At 36.8% G+C, this 16,442-nt stretch overlaps 1 protein-coding gene across 1 annotated transcript; it reads left to right on the forward strand.

Annotated features, from left to right (window-relative positions):
- Positions 1 to 1,903: 1,903 nt before the first annotated feature.
- Wdr24 (WD repeat domain 24) lies at positions 1,904 to 16,124 on the forward strand. Its single transcript, XM_077441866.1, has 16 exons — positions 1,904 to 2,391; positions 2,580 to 2,696; positions 2,771 to 2,886; positions 2,968 to 3,074; positions 3,148 to 3,361; positions 6,952 to 7,040; positions 9,184 to 9,343; positions 10,162 to 10,316; positions 10,389 to 10,572; positions 11,436 to 11,716; positions 11,828 to 11,967; positions 12,042 to 12,373; positions 13,211 to 13,368; positions 13,441 to 13,543; positions 13,632 to 13,793; positions 13,868 to 16,124. The coding sequence occupies exons 1-16, from the start codon at positions 2,295 to 2,297 to the stop codon at positions 13,994 to 13,996; spliced, it is 2,544 nt and encodes an 847-aa protein (XP_077297992.1). The 5' UTR covers positions 1,904 to 2,294; the 3' UTR covers positions 13,997 to 16,124.
- The last annotated feature ends 318 nt before the right edge of the window (positions 16,125 to 16,442 follow it).

Raw genomic sequence — 16,442 nt, forward strand, 5'->3', positions numbered from 1 at the left:
GGGTTGGTCCCCACTCGCAGGAAGGCAACCAAACTCGACCATGTCGTATAAGCGAGCCGCCACATCACTCCCCCCCCAGCATCAGCGATACCAAAATTACAAAGAAACAAATTTTACAAAAGAAAAAAAATTATTGTTACACAAAGAGAAAAAATTATTACGTGGGGAGAAAAAAAAAATGTTGACGTGGGTCATCCGCTGTGTACATAGGTGTACCACCCTGAATGGTCGGTAGATTCGAGGGCGGTGACGTCGCGAGCAGGACGGTGGGTGGTCCGATGGTCGCGCGATGCGATGCTGCGGCGGCGCCGCTCTTCCGAGGCTGATGTCGGTTGGTGGGGCGGCGGGGGCGGCAGGGGTGGCAGGGGCATCGATGTGGTTGATGATACTCCGAGCTGGACTGTGAGTCGTTGTGGCTCGTGGAGGTGTTGTAGCGCTACCGCCCGTCTCGGCGTGACGACGCTCGTGGGGACGGACGGGGCCTTGATGATGATGATGATGATGATGGTGCTGAGGTGGTGTATGTCTTGTGGTGCTGGATGACCGTTCTATGTGTAGTGGATCGCGCATGACTCCACATCCAGCTGTCAAGATTTCGTCTCATTCGCTCCCCCATTTTTTAAAAGCACCTGTCGTCGACGTTGTGGCTGGACGTCGGTAGGTAGGTAGGTAGGTAGGTAGCCGTGTCTGCTCGTTTATTGTCACCCGCGGGCCGCGACGCGTGTTGATGGCGATGGGGGCGCGGCGGGTAGCTTCTCCCGCCTGGCTCGGCGAGGCAGGGATGAGCGGCATGTTGAAATTGATCGAGGCTGCGTGGCTCGATGTCGGGGGTCACCAGTATGGAGGATGAACGAATGAGACGACTGGCATGTTAATGCACGTGTTTATTATATGACAGCTGAAGACAGAGTGAGTAGTAGCTCTCCGAACCCAGCCGGGTTGGTCCCCACTCGCAGGAAGGCAACCAAACTCGACCATGTCGTATAAGCGAGCCGCCACAATATGTGGTGTTATTGGACGGTGCTAAATACATATCTCATGGAAGGAACATGAGAAAAACGACACTGTCCTTTAGCTCCTTCATTAAAAAAAGATAGAACTTCTTAACACGCTAAAACACCGAGAAATGAAATATTTTGGCCACGTTATTTGTGGCCCAAGAATCGCGGTCTAGAGAAAATGATGGAGGGGAAAGTAAAATTCAATTGGTGTTTTAGGAGTATGAGGACTATGACTCAAAATTTTGTATCGGCTTGCCCATTATAGGGTAATGTCTGTTCATGGTAATCGCTTACGTCCGAATCCCAATTTAGCTTAAGAAGAAAATGAAGAAAAATATATACAGAACTGAAACAGTATATTTTCTTCTAATGTTTAAGTCAAATTAAAAAGAAGCCTAATATTTTACAAATCCGGTACATATGAAAATACAAAATATAGAAAGAAAAATACATTTATTTATAACCTAATGATTTGCCTCAGCTCAGTGCATATGGTAATAGGTTTATTACGCACATTGCAATCGGCCAAAAGATAATTTTTGCCATGAAAATCGCGAATATGGAATATTTGGCACTCGAGTTCTCATTAGTATGATAGTTATCGTTAGTATGATGGACTTTTAGGCTGCCAGATGTTCCGTTATAGAAATTTTAGAGCGCTTTTTGGGCAATGATCACCGAACCATGTATGTATATATTTGTGGCACCTTTGTACTAGTACTCCAGAAATATTCGAAAACTAGCGCTATGAGAAATAATGAAGGGAAAATTTGGAAAAGAACTAAATTGTGCTTCTATATTTTAATAATAAATTTTTAAATCGTGGTTCTTCAACAATAGTTTGGTATTAATAATGTAGTAATAGCAATATGCTATTTAGTAATTAATTAATGCATTGTTTCAGTTCAAGTGGCCAATCACTGTAACGTTTCCTCTAAATAGTCAAACTTTTTATATTGTGCAAATGAGCCAGTAAAAAATCGCAAACTCTCATAAAATGATTTATCATATCGTGTCGATCGTATAAAATCATATTTTAAACATTTTCAGAAGACTGCTAGAAAAATTGTTTCAGTTTGTTTGTCAGACCGATTTGAGGTTATGTCTCGTGGAGTTTTTAGCGAATGACGTATGACAAGACACACGTCAAAACATCCCCATGTTTTGGAACACATCTTTGAATATGTGCTGATTTCGGCCACGTCTACTTCCGGTCATAAAATCTAGAGGTCAAATAGCGTGTTATCACTACGACCGGTTACTTTTTTTTATTATGTTTATTGAGTCATAATAATGTCGTGTAAAACTATATTCGTGCCCCAAGAAGGTCCAGCCAACGCCTTGGCTCTGAACAAAGACTTCACGCAAGTCGTAATCGCCGGAAGAAATGGTAATATTGCATCACTCATTTGTTTTATTTAAATACGAATGAATTTATTCAAATAATTTAATTTGTATTTATACTCAACGCCCTTTAATATGTACATAAATATGATAGCAATGTTTATTTATACAAACTATCAATTCTTAAGAACTTCTTCTTGTTTCACATTTATTTAAGGTTATTATATATTTCAGTGTTCAAAGTATTCTCTATAGACAACGATGAATTCAATGAAGTATGCAACCTCCGAGTTGGAAAGAATCTCAATTTAAACTTTTCATCTATAGACGTAGCATGGAGTACCATCGAAGGTATACTGTAAGATGAGGATACAATAGAAATTCGCTTACAATGCAGATTTAATATCACATTTAATGAATTGCAGAAAATACCTTGGCAACAGCGGCTACTAACGGAGCCGTTGTTGTATGGAATCTCGGCAGATCCGGTAGATCTAAACAGGAACATGTCTTTTTCGATCATAAAAGAACTGTAAACAAAGTACGTATGTTTTAGAATCTCATTCAATATCCTTCTCAAATGTTGATTGGTTATTATATATATATATATATTAAACTTCAGGTTAGTTTTCATTTAACGGAACCAGCATGGCTTATATCCGGCTCACAGGACGGAATGATGAAATGTTTCGACTTGCGGATGAAAGAAGTCGCTCGTACTTTTTTCAGGTAACTTATCTGCTTCGATGAATATGATACAATGATCTTGTGTATTAGTATTGGTATTTGTATTTATTTTTAGCAATACAGAGTCGGTGCGAGATGTTCAGTTCAGTCCGCACGCTCAGCATACGTTCGCCGCCGTATCGGAGAACGGAAACGTTCAACTTTGGGACATCAGAAAGGCGGAAAAGTGCTTCCATCAATTCACAGCTCACTCAGGTCCAGTTTTTGCCTGTGACTGGCATCCGGAATCGCCTTGGCTTGCTACGGCCTCGCGAGACAAAACAATTAAAGTATGGAAAATTGCCACAGTCATTTTCATATCTGTATAAATATAAGTTCGTATACTTTTAATGAATTGGAGAATGATATGTACATATATGACATCATGCTATGAAACTATGTCAGCATTCATACTTGCCTACCGGGACTGATAACACATTTGCACAATGCTTAGTATTGAATGTGCAAGAGTACTTCAACTATCCAGATAATCGAGATGAGAAATTAATCATATGTCTAAACAGGCCAGGCTTAAGGGTATATGGCGCCCCTAGGAAGATTGGTTTCAGCGCCTCCCCTCCTTAAATTTCATGAAAATTCTTGAAATTTTATGTTGAAGAAAAATATATCAAGACAAAAACCAAAAAATTAAATTCAAAATAGGCACGTTTTATGTATAAAAATGAATAAAATACGGATAACTATGAATAAATTCGGAAATGAAGACATTAATTTACATATATTGAACAGTGAATTGAAGAATTTTTTAGTGACATTTCTTTTTTTTGAATATGATTGGTTAAGATATTTAATTTCGTAAAGCAAACATCCCTGATATATATGTACATCTGTTTCAGCGGTATTTTATATAAAATACAATTCAAAATTGCCATTTGTACCGACAACAGTTTGCAATTTTACAAGTTTTATTCGTGAATCGTTGATATTTGACAGTCAACTTCCTGCGTTCCTCGTAAATTATAATAATTTACAATCAGTATTGTTACTTCGAGTAGAAAATTGAGTTGAATATATGTACATATGTTCAAAGAAAGCCAAATTATTTTTTCAATTTAATAATCAAAAAAAGAAAAATGGGGGCGCCTTGCAGCGCCCTAGGCACGAGCCTTAAATTACCATTTGTACTGACGACAGTTTGCTGTTTTACAAGTTTTATTCGTGAATCGTTGATATTTGACCGTCAACTTCCTGCGTTCCTCGTAAATTATAATAATTTACAATTAGTATTGTTACTTCGAGTAGAAAAATTGAGTTGAATATACATATGTTCAAAGAAAGCTAAATTATTTTTTCAATTTAATAATCAAAAAAAGAAAAATGGGGGCGCCTCGCAGTGCCCTAGGCACGAGCCTAGTCTGCTGTACCTTTGAGCCGGCCCTGTGTCTAAATGATCCCTTTTCAATAACCACACTTGGACTTTCTTCCTTTCGTAACTTTTTCATAACTCTTATCTTCGAAATGTTTATCGCTTGTCAAATAATTGAGGTTCTACTGTATTGATTTATATACCTTAGACAAGATTGAAATAAGCAAATATGACTATTATTCAATTTATCAGTTAGTTTGCTTACTTTTGTGTGTTTTTGCTTTGGATACTACAAATATTAACTGTGGCAAGTCTATACTTAAAAGTGGATATTCGAAGTACTAAAAAAACCAAATCTTATATATAATTTTATTATTATTATTCGGAGAAACTTCTCATTAATTTGTTTTGTTCTTCAGCTTCTATGTCGTAACACGTCATGCCCGTCGTTGCTGGAACAGTTGGGACTTTATATCCCTAATAATTATGTGCGTGGTAGACATCATCATTTGATGGTTGTACCTCCAGCTCGTACAGTTCTTTTTCGAATGTCTCCTATTCCAAGAGCTATTCGACTTCTCAACGAAATCGTTGCTGCTGAGCCTGAATGTGATATTTTCCACCTTAGTGATCGTAAATTGTTGGATATTATTCTAACCTATTTGTCGGGTAGCCTGCACTCATCATTATTTTCATAATTGAATGTGATATATGATTGGAATTATGATCTTATCTCTTCCTTTTGGGCCTCGCAGGGATGTTTTGTGTCTTTACATACATACACATATGTTGTATAAATGATATATAGTTGCGAATGTCAAAAAAAATATTCAAGATAGTTGCTACTTTAACCCTTTGAATGCTGACCGACGCCGATCGGCGTTTTGTCAAGTCCATGAGCCTGAAATACGCCGATGTTGTTTTTTGACTATGTAAAAAATAAACAAGGATACTACCTGCTAAGCCTTTCCGATGGCATTGAAAAAAAATGCATTGAACATGGGTCGTGTAATCCGGGTCAATGTTTTTAAAGACTGGTTTACACCGGAATTTCTGAATTTATAACCATAGCAGAATTTCCCGGTGGAAATCCCTAACTGCTGAGTATTTTAGTTTGTGGCTTGGCATTTAGATTGTGAGCATTACATTTTAACAACAATGAAGAAGATGGAACTAGTTTTGGAAAAATACATTCTGATTATTTTATATTGTTGCAAGATATATTAGAGAGTCTAAACACACCTATACAAAACTCGAAATCCTCAGCCGTAGTGATCTGGGGTTTGTTTGGATTAGCTCCAATATTTATACCTGCTTTCTATTGGATTTATAAATAATTCTAGTTGGAAATGTTGGCGAAATTTTCAGCGTGGCTGGCTTTTAATAGAAAAGACGTCAGCTCTCAAAGGGTTAATTGTTAAATGGTCTCGGTAGGCAAATATCTACATACATACATATGTATATCAGTGCTGGTTGTAGATCAAAGACTACTACATACATACATATGTATCCTGTTATTTGATTTTTTTTCCTTATGTTCATCTATACAGAAAATCTTTTTATTCTATGTATTCATTTTTTTCTCTTGCTTTCTTATGTAGGCCATTCTGGTGCATTAGGTTCTTCCTGTAATGCCACAATAGTCGAAAACTATAAAATAAATAAATAAATTATACAGGCAGAAGAAATTACCGGGAAGCAAAAAAAAATCATTTTTCCGACGGAGAAGTTTAATAAAGAAACAAGATAATTTAAGAAGAATAACTTAATTATCCTATACTGAGTAATGTATAACAGTATTTTGACCGTAGCAATTTGTTTTATATGATTATATTTATATTTAAACAGCGCCAGGTATATCTTTTAAAAAAACTATATACCATCTACCGGCAACAAATCTCAATACACGGATGTATATTTGTACAAAAACTATTATTTTTAATATAAAAATTAAACTATTTTATCAGCGTATGTAAATATATGCGAATATGATATTGAAAGTGGAACGATTTCGATAAACAAAGACAAAACTATTCAAATCAAAGTGTGTCACTCGTGTGTAATCCTACATACCTATACGTGCAGCGTTTCTCAACACTTTCCACTTAAAATCAATCGAGGAATCTCCGAAGATAATCTGCAACGAATCATTTCACCTAAAATCTGATTAAAAAACCAAAAGCGAATAGCAAACATACGGAAACAGCCGAGACCCTTTAACATTCGTTTACGTTTTTGATATATACACACTGGTGTAAACTACGTGTAGTATTTCATAAAACATGCACACAATGTCCAGGTGATGGTTGCGAATTTTAACAGATTGCATTTGTTACGCCAGCCGTTGATAAGCAATGCAAGTTCATTGTTCTCTCTGATTATATTATCGAAATAGAAACTCATTATGACACTGTTTGTTCGGTATCTGCGCTAATGCCGCACGAGCGTTCGATTCAGAACAAATGTTTGTCATACAATTGAGCTGAGCAAACGAAAGACCCGGCTATAAGGGTCGACGTTTGAACGTTGACACCGACACTTCTCCGTCCTCAGGTCTGGGACGTCCACGGCAAGCCGTCTCTGGAGTACACCATTCACACCATTGCTTCGGTGGGACACGTCAAGTGGAGGCCGCAGAGAAAGTAACAGTTTCCTTTTATTTATGCAATGTTATTTAATTATAAACACTAGGGCAAAAGTCACTCTCTGATTAGATGTACATATTTGTGTATATTTTTTTTATTGTTTATTATTGTATTATTTTCAGATTTAATTGAAAAATAAGCCTTTGAATTGCATTTCATGATTAGTAACTTGAAAATGAACAGTTTATAGTAATCGAAAATAAATTATCCACTAATCTTAAAAGTAAATAGAACTTCAGTATTAAAACTCGTGCTTTCAATAAAATACTTAATCATCTTCATAGGACTCCGTTTAAAGCCTTTAGTCTTTTCCTGTTAGAGTTTTCTGATTAGAGTCGATCATTTCCTGTTAGAGTTTGCTAATTTGACTAATCTTAAGTTTTTTCCTGTTTTCAAAGCAGTTCTTAATCCATTCAACTTATTGTTTTTTTCACGCTTACGTTTTCAAAATTTAGACAGCAGTATAGCTCGGTGTTTGCGTTAATGCTAACCACCGAGAGGTTCCTGGGTTCAAGCCCTGGGTTGACCTTGATTGAAGGGAATTTATTCCGAGTATTTCTTCAATGCTGCTGGTTAGACTTGGATATTTGTGACCCAAAGTCGATCATTTCCTATTAGAGTTTGCTAATTTGACTAATCTTAAGTTTTTTCCTGTTTTCAAAGCCGTTCTTAATCCATTCAACTTGATGTTTTTTTCATGCTTATATTTTCAAAATTTAGCCAGCAGTATAGCTCGGTGTTTGCGTTAATGCTAACCACCGAGAGGTTCCGGTTTAAGTCCTGAGTTGACCTTGATTGAAAGGAATTTATTCCGAGTATTGCTGCAATGCTGCTGGTTAGACTTGGATATTTGTGACCCAAAGTCGATCATTTTCTATTAGAGTTTGCTAATTTGACTAATCTTAAGTTTTTTCCTGTTTTCAAATCAGTTCTTAATCCATTCAACTTAATGTTTTTTTCATGTTTATATTTTCAATATTTAGCCAGCAGTATAGCTCGGTGTTTATATTATTATTTTCAGTTGTAATATGTATTTCGCCATATGAATCAACTTATGTCGGTTAGACGGAATATATTCCAACTAGTCAAAATATATTACAACTGAAAATACACTTCAACTCTAACGATAGTTGGTCCCAAGTTAGATGGAATATACTCCAACTAGTCAAAATATATTACAACTGAAAATACACCTCGACTTTAACAGTAGTTGGTACCAGGTTAGATGGAATATATTCCAAATAGTCGGAATATATTACAACTGAAAATACACTTCTACTCTAACGATAGTTGGTACCAATTTAGATGGAATATACTCCAACTAATCAAAATGTATTACAACTGAAAATACACCCCAACTTTAACAGTAGTTGGTACCAGGTTAGATGGAATATACTCCAACTAATCAAAATGTATTACAACTGAAAATACACCCCAACTTTAACAGTAGTTGGTACCAGGTTAGATGGAATATACTTCAACTAATCAAAATGTATTACAACTGAAAATACACCCCAACTTTAACAGTAGTTGGTACCAGGTTAGATTGAATATACTCCAACTAGTCAAAATATATTACAACTGAAAATACATCCCAACTTTAACAGTATTTTGTACCAAGTTAGATGGAATATACTTCAACTAGTCAAAATATATTACAACTGAAAATACACCTCCACTTTAACAGTAGTTGTTACCAGGTTAGATGGAATACATTCCAACTTGTCAAGATATATTACAACTGAAAATACACCTCAACTTAAACAGTAGTTTTTACCAGGTTAGATGGAATATACTCCAACTAGTCAAGATATATTACAACTGAAAATACACCTCAACTTTAACAGTAGTTGTTACCAGGTTAGATGGAATATATTCCAACTAGTCAAAATATATGACAACTTAAAAAAGATACACTTCAACTGTAACATATACACTCTGCTTCTTATTGTACACCGTCAAAAAACGACAGAAGCACTTGAATGTGTTATCACAACACTATTCTTGCTCAGTGAATATTATAATTGATAGATGTTTGCCATAAAAATTTACAACAACATTGACAAAGTGCTTGTTTTTCAATTAAATCTGATGAATGTAATAAATAAACAAAAAAATTAATAATGTTTTTGTATTTCAGGTACCATATAGCAAGTTGTGCTCTAGTGCTAGATTCAAATGTCAACGTTTGGGATGTTAGAAGACCCTACATTCCCTTTGCGACCTTCAGCGAGCACAAAGATGTGACCACAGCCGTCGCTTGGAAAGGCGATCCTGATATATTCCTATCAACGAGCCGGGTATGACTCGTTGTGCAATTTTTAATAGTTGGAATCCTGTTAGCGACCACACGTCGCGATAAAATAACCAACCTTGTGCAGTGCATTATATGTTGAGTTGGTCAGTGCTGTGTCGGGTCTTTGACCGGTTGTCATGCATTCTGATTGTTCGTTGCTGACTTTTCATTGTTAGACCCTTAAATTAAATAGAGCGTAATTAGAATTGGCTTTGTTGGTCTCTTAGATTTTACAATTTAGAAAAAGTGACCTGTGATATTGAACAATGTACTTATTAACCCTTTGCCCGCGGCAATAAATATAGTGAACAAGCCCTGTACGCGGCACCTTTTTCGCGATTTTGGCAATCGAGTTTTCGACCTTAAATACAGATTTTAATATTTACTCAAGTAACCAGATATGTTAATTAAAACATAAAGTAATATTTTAAACAATAAAATACATAATATATCTCGTAGTTTTGACTTAATTGTCAAATAATCATTCTTCATACAATTGAGACGTATCGTCGCCATTGTTCAACAGACGTGACGTCACATAAACGAGGTTTCAGTATGGTTCCACAAAAAACTAATTTTGACTGGTATATATGAATTTTAAGCAAATTGAATAGATGGCATTCAACTCTCAGTAGTATATTCAACCAATTTTGAACCTTAAAACAGTTGAAATAGGCGCATATAAGGCTCAAAATTCCGTGCAAAGTTCAGAAATTCTATGGAAGACAGCCGCGCTACAGACTTGTCGCGCAAAGCTTCCATAGAAGACGGCCGCGGGCAAACGGTTAAACTGAAATTAATCATAAAATACTTATTTCACAGGATTGTACACTCTACCGTCACATGTTCAAAGACGCCACGCATCCAGCAATGTCTGCGAATCCTCAAGGAATCTCATTGAGCGTGAAGGGCGAAATAGTCTACGCGTGCAAACAAAATGTTCCCACGGCCGGGGAGAAATATCAAAGTTTCATATCGTAAGTACTCGTCTACACAATCTACATTGTACCAATATTGTATGATTTATTTAATATATAAATTAATTTTAGTCGACGGCAGACCGTACTCCAAGCTGATACTTTCCACGTAGCGTCATCGGTGATCCGCCGATGGGCTGGACCTCCTCGGCACGCGTTCATCGAATGCGCCCGAGGATATTTACTATCTGGTCAACCGCTATCCGCTCTCTGCGACCACAATGCTCGAGTGGCACGAGACGCTGGAAAATTTCAAGTAAATGTTGACTCAAATTCAATTCAAATAACACTAAGCAACAAACCTGACCTAAACGTACCGGAGCGGAGACTAAGGACAAAAATGTGTAAAAACACATTTTTATTTTATTTTTACATATATATATACCAGGAAGACTCCAATGCGCCTTCCTGGACAATTAATTACAAACAATGCAGCATTCTTTATTACATAAATCACTGTATTTCGAGAAGCTGAAGTACACGAAATTAACAATTAATTAATTAATCCGTTGAGCCATCTATGGATTTTTAGTCTTGCACATACATTAATACAGAAGATTTGTGACAGCAGGTAGGATGATTTTTTGCCAATTTTAAGGAACCGTTTCAACAATGATCAGATAAAATTGGCAAACTCTGATAAGAAGCGATCGACTTGGACTCACAAACGTCCAAGTCTAACCAGCAGTACATTAAAAAATAGCCCGGGATCGAACCCAATAACCTCTTTGTGCTAAACATAAACGCAACCACTGATCTACACTGCTGGCATATATATCATTGATTTATAAAACTCGCTAGGTAATTAATTATAAGTATTTTAAAGCAATCAAAAATCAAAATCAATAGAAATAATATCTGACTATCGATTACAATACTCAATTTTGGCATAAAAATACTAGATTTTGAACGCTGACATCTCACAAACTAGAGTAAACCAACAAAAATCAATGTCACATTCGAATTCAGTGGGTCAAACTTAGTACAGATTGATTAGTCTCCACTCTTGTAGCTAAAATACGTGATTTTTTTGTTGCTCAGTGTAATTGGCATAGCACATATGTAATTGGCCACTCTTGGATTTCTCTTTAAACTTGAATTTACTATTTTAATTTTCAGATTGGTTTAGTCTGGTCTATTATTAAAACTTTATATGCTTCTAAAGCATCTTCACCTAGTCAAGATCCTAACACATCAAATAATCAGATCAATCAGAATCGGTCAGATGATCAGAGCAATGCCGGTCTTAGCAATGCTGGCAGCGGTACAAATTTAGTCAATTTTTCATCAAGAACCATCGGAACTTTAGGCGGAAGCGAATCCGGCTCCGGTGAAGGTACTACACTTTTGAATGCAGATCAGAGAAGTGTCAGGAGTGAACTTCAAAGCACTGCCCATAGGTAATTACTTTCTGTTGATTTGAAGATGTATTTCTAATCTCAACATCTGCCCCCATGACTTCTCATCTGGTAAACAATTGCTTGCATAGTAATATGACACTATTTTTGCAGTAATATAGTCGACGATGACTCTGAAGGCGAAGACGGAGGTTCGGAGCATCAATTTCACAACAGCGGCGTATTAGGATTCCCAACCCACAACATTCACATACCGAAGGGAAACTTGAACGAAAAGATCACAGAAATCGACGGTACATATTCCTAAACAACATGCACCTTTTCATTTCCAAACATATCCAAAACATAACCTTATTGAAATGTCCAGGTAAACGGCATTGGTTGACGGCACGGCATGCACATTACTTCGATGCTTCGGCACAAGACTGGACGCTTCAGGGCGAAGCCTTCACGCCGAGGGCCGCGTTGACAAATCCACCGCACATGCAAGACGTCCAGAGCACAAACAGCTCGTCGTTCGTCGACCCAGAACACTCTTTAGATTGCCCAGACGGACCGTCAGGGATCACCTTCGTAGCTAGCGTTTCCAACGATATCAACGGCCAAAATCTACACGGCGTGAAGAACGACTCTTCGGCGAACTTATCGAGTCATCACGGAGACTATTCGACGAGTCCTCAAAGTGCCAACATTACCACTGTAATTATTAATCATTTCTACATACCATTTAACCCTTCGAGTGCTGACGTCTTTTCTGTTGAAAGCCCGCCACGTTGAAAATTTCGCCAACATTTCCAACTAGAATTATTTAAAAATCCAATAGAAAGCAGGTATAAAAATTGTAGCTAATCCAAACAAACCCTAGATAACTACCGCTGAGGATTTCGAGTTTTGTAAAGGTGTGTTTAGACTCTCTAATATATCTTGCAACAATATAAGATAAACAAAAGAAGTCTACCAATAAATGTATTTTTCCAAAACTAGTTTCATCTTCTTCATTGTTGCTAAAATGTAATGCTAACAATCTAAATACCAAGCCACAATCTAAAATACTCAGCAGTTAGGGATTTCCATCGGGAAATTCTGCTATGGTTATAAATTCAGGAATTCCGGTGTAAACCAGTCTTTATAAACATTGACACGGATTACACGACCCATGTTCAATGCATTTTTTTTTCTTCAATACTACCTGGAAAGGCTTAGCGGGTAGTATTCTTGTTTATTTTTTACATACTCAAAAAACAACGCCTATTTCAGGCTCATGGACTTGTTTTCAAAACGCCGATCGGCGTTGGTCAGCATTCAAAGGGTTGACCCTTTACCAGCGGATGACCGCTATAGAAGTCATGCGTTAAATCCCAGTAGCTACAATAGCGTGACTCACTGTGTAAACAAAATACTGTAATTCAATATTTAAAAAAATGCTTTTAAGTATCAATTGACATATTTGGTCACTTGAATAACTCTTACAATATATATTTAAAGGGTTTTTAATATACTGTAATATTTAATAATATAAATTTGAACGATCACCAGGTGGAAGATCAGCCCTCAAGCATATTGACGGTGACTTCGTTACCAGTCATGCCGCTTTGGGATCCGACTATCACTGTTGTGGATACATTGAGAGTGCATGCGGAAATGGGAGACGTGCAAACGTCCGTCAGTGTTCTACTTGTGCTCGGTGACTTGAGGTTAGTATTTGCAAAGTTATGTAGGTTTGGCTGTTGTTTTTATTATATTTTAATGAGTATTTTTTGTTTTAGGAATAGTCTGAGTGCATATCTTGACGAAGTTACCCAAGAGCATTGGCTCGTCGGATATTTAGATCTTTTAGCGAGGCATAAGTTATGGGATGTTTGTACGCTGGTAATTATTATTACTTATTGTTAACGGTGATTTGCATACAGATTGTTAACTTTATAAGGCTTTGATTAATATGCGTTACTATTTTCAGGTTATACAAGGCGCTTGGATCAGTAATATAGCTCAATTAAATCAACAGTCAACGATCATCCACACGAGTTGTGGCAGCTGCGGAAAGCAACTGGCGCGGGTCGGCTGGCTCTGCGACAAGTGCAACTCTTCCGAGCCCGGACTATGCTCAGTGTGTCATCAGGTCACTATACAAACCATATGAAATGCATACTCATCTGCAAATTGGTGGCGCACTAACCAAAGTTGGCTTTTCAGGTTGTGAAAGGTTTGTACGCGTGGTGCCAAGGTTGCTCTCACGGAGGCCATCTGGAGCACATGAGGAGTTGGATGGCCGAGCACAAGCAGTGTCCGGCCGGTTGCGGCCACCTGTGCGAGTACAGCTGATCGCAAACGTTCTGTCCGAAGATGTATAGTCAATTTCGCTCGATATCGTAAACATTTGGTATAGATTCCTATTTGAAGTAAATAAATGTATGCACACACTTTACGTATATCAGTACAGGCTATGTACCGTCTAGTCAGTAGTAACTAAGTTAACCGACGCAATCAGCTTGTACTATTCGCTGTTAATCTCGACGATTGTTGTTACACTGCCATATGTAATTTTATTTATGCTCCGTGGAGCAAAGTCGACTGATGTGCTTCGGAACACTCTCCGAGCTGAATGAAATTTGATTTAATTTTAAAAACGTGAGGTTTGAAAACGAAGCATACAGACCTGTCGGGGAACAGTTTTAATAAAAACAGAGGAAATGCAACTCAATGATGATGGCCAATCATATTGGTGACACATTCGGATCTGGTTCGTTGAGATGAACACCAATTTTGAGTGTGATAGATCGGTCAGTTTCTGAAGTAGCTCAATTTTCCAACTGATTGCAGATTATATGTGCTTATCAATGACATGTTCACAGCGCTACTATGGCGGTTGTACTTACATACATAAATTCAAAGCTCCGATTTGAGTCTGATATCGGATAATATATTGCAATTCTTTCCCGTCGCTTGCCTCCTATCTGAGGTTCGTCACTTTTTCATCGTCTGACTTCCGTAATGTAGCCCGTCATGGTCTTATTGACACCCTGCAGCTTTCAGTGACTCGACTAGTGGAAGCCCTGACCTGGTCACTCCATCTTGGTGAGGATCGTCCTCTTCCTCTGCTTCGCAGAATATTGCAATAAGATAAATTTCTCAATTGAAGATATGAACATTTCGGCTCTAGTTATCATTTTTACAGAAGAGATTGTTACGAATCCAACAGTTGAATAGAATGGTTTGAAACGAAATTTGACTACATAGAGTCCAACAGTACTTTTCAGACGATAATCCACTGCCAAGTCTTAAATTTTTGTCTATTCCTTACTTGTTAGTGCACATTTGTAATGCAACTCAATGATGCTTAACCCTTTGAGTGCTGACGTCTTTTCTGTTGAAAGCCCGCCACGTTGAAAATTTAGCCAAAATTTCCAACTAGAATTATTTAGAAATCCAAAAGAAAGCAGGTATAAAAATTGGATCTTATCCAAACAAACCCCAGATCACTGCCGCTGAGGATTTCAAGTATTGTAAAGGTGTGTTTAGACTCTCTAATATATCTTGCAACAATATAACGTTCCTAACTAGTTCCATCTTCTTCATTGTTGTTAAAATGTAATGCTCACAATTTAAATGCCTAACCACAATCTAAAATACTCAGCAGTTGGGATTTCCATCGGGAAATTCTGCTATGGTTATAAATTCGGAAATTCCGGTAAAAACCAGTCTTTATAAACATTGACACAGTTTACATGACCCATGATCTATATGTTTTTTTTTTCAATGCTACCTGGAAAGGCTTAGCGGGTAGTATTCTTGTTTATTTTTTACATACTGAAAATACAACGCCCATTCGCGTATTTCAGGCTCATGTACTTGTAGACAAAATGCCGATCGGCTTTGGTCAGCATTCAAAGGGTTAACATAAACATGTTTTGAAGCTTTGCATCTTTCTATTGTCTAAAAAATGCGTTGCAAATGCATCAACGGAAACCTCTGGAAGCTTTTCAGCCGTCTTTAAACTGCCATTTATTACACAGAATCTTTCCAAATCAAGTCTCCATACCTGTATCATACTCACCAAACCAATATTAAAAATAAAAATCAACCCACTATATATTATATAATATAAAGATTGATTCTAACGGAATCTCCCATCAAGTAAAGACTTGCAAGCAACGAAATCTCGGCCTAGAATCTGTGCTGATTTTGGCCAAATTCGAATTGGAAATATTGCACGGCCGAAACATAAACATAGCTTTAAGTTTTGTGATACTGAAGACTAATGTATATTTTCATTTCCAATATTAGCGTGTAATCAAGTTATAATTTTAGCCATAAGCTAAGAAATCTTATGCGGAAAGTAGTGCGTTCGACGGCATGGGAATGAAAAATAGACGAGATATTAATTCATATATAAAATGTTATTTAACAACTATATATCCAAATATTGTATGCCTTAAAAATCTAACAAAGTAACATTATGCTTTTATTATTATGACCTTTTGATACATTATGCGTGCTGACGATTATTTGATAATACATATATAATATAATATTATACATACATACATAAATATAATAAATTATTATAAAACACAGAATATATGTAATAAAAGTGCTTGAGACATCTTAATGCGACACCAACAGTATAAATATTATATATATATATATATATATATATATAGAATACGATAAAAAATAATGAATATATGCTTAGTATAATTTACGTCTAAATTTTATTGACACTGCCATTTATTTGACGAACGAACACATGATGCGAAAATGATTTCCC

This window comes from Arctopsyche grandis, chromosome 12, assembly GCF_051622035.1.
Source record: "Arctopsyche grandis isolate Sample6627 chromosome 12, ASM5162203v2, whole genome shotgun sequence".
Taxonomy (NCBI): domain Eukaryota; kingdom Metazoa; phylum Arthropoda; class Insecta; order Trichoptera; family Hydropsychidae; genus Arctopsyche; species Arctopsyche grandis.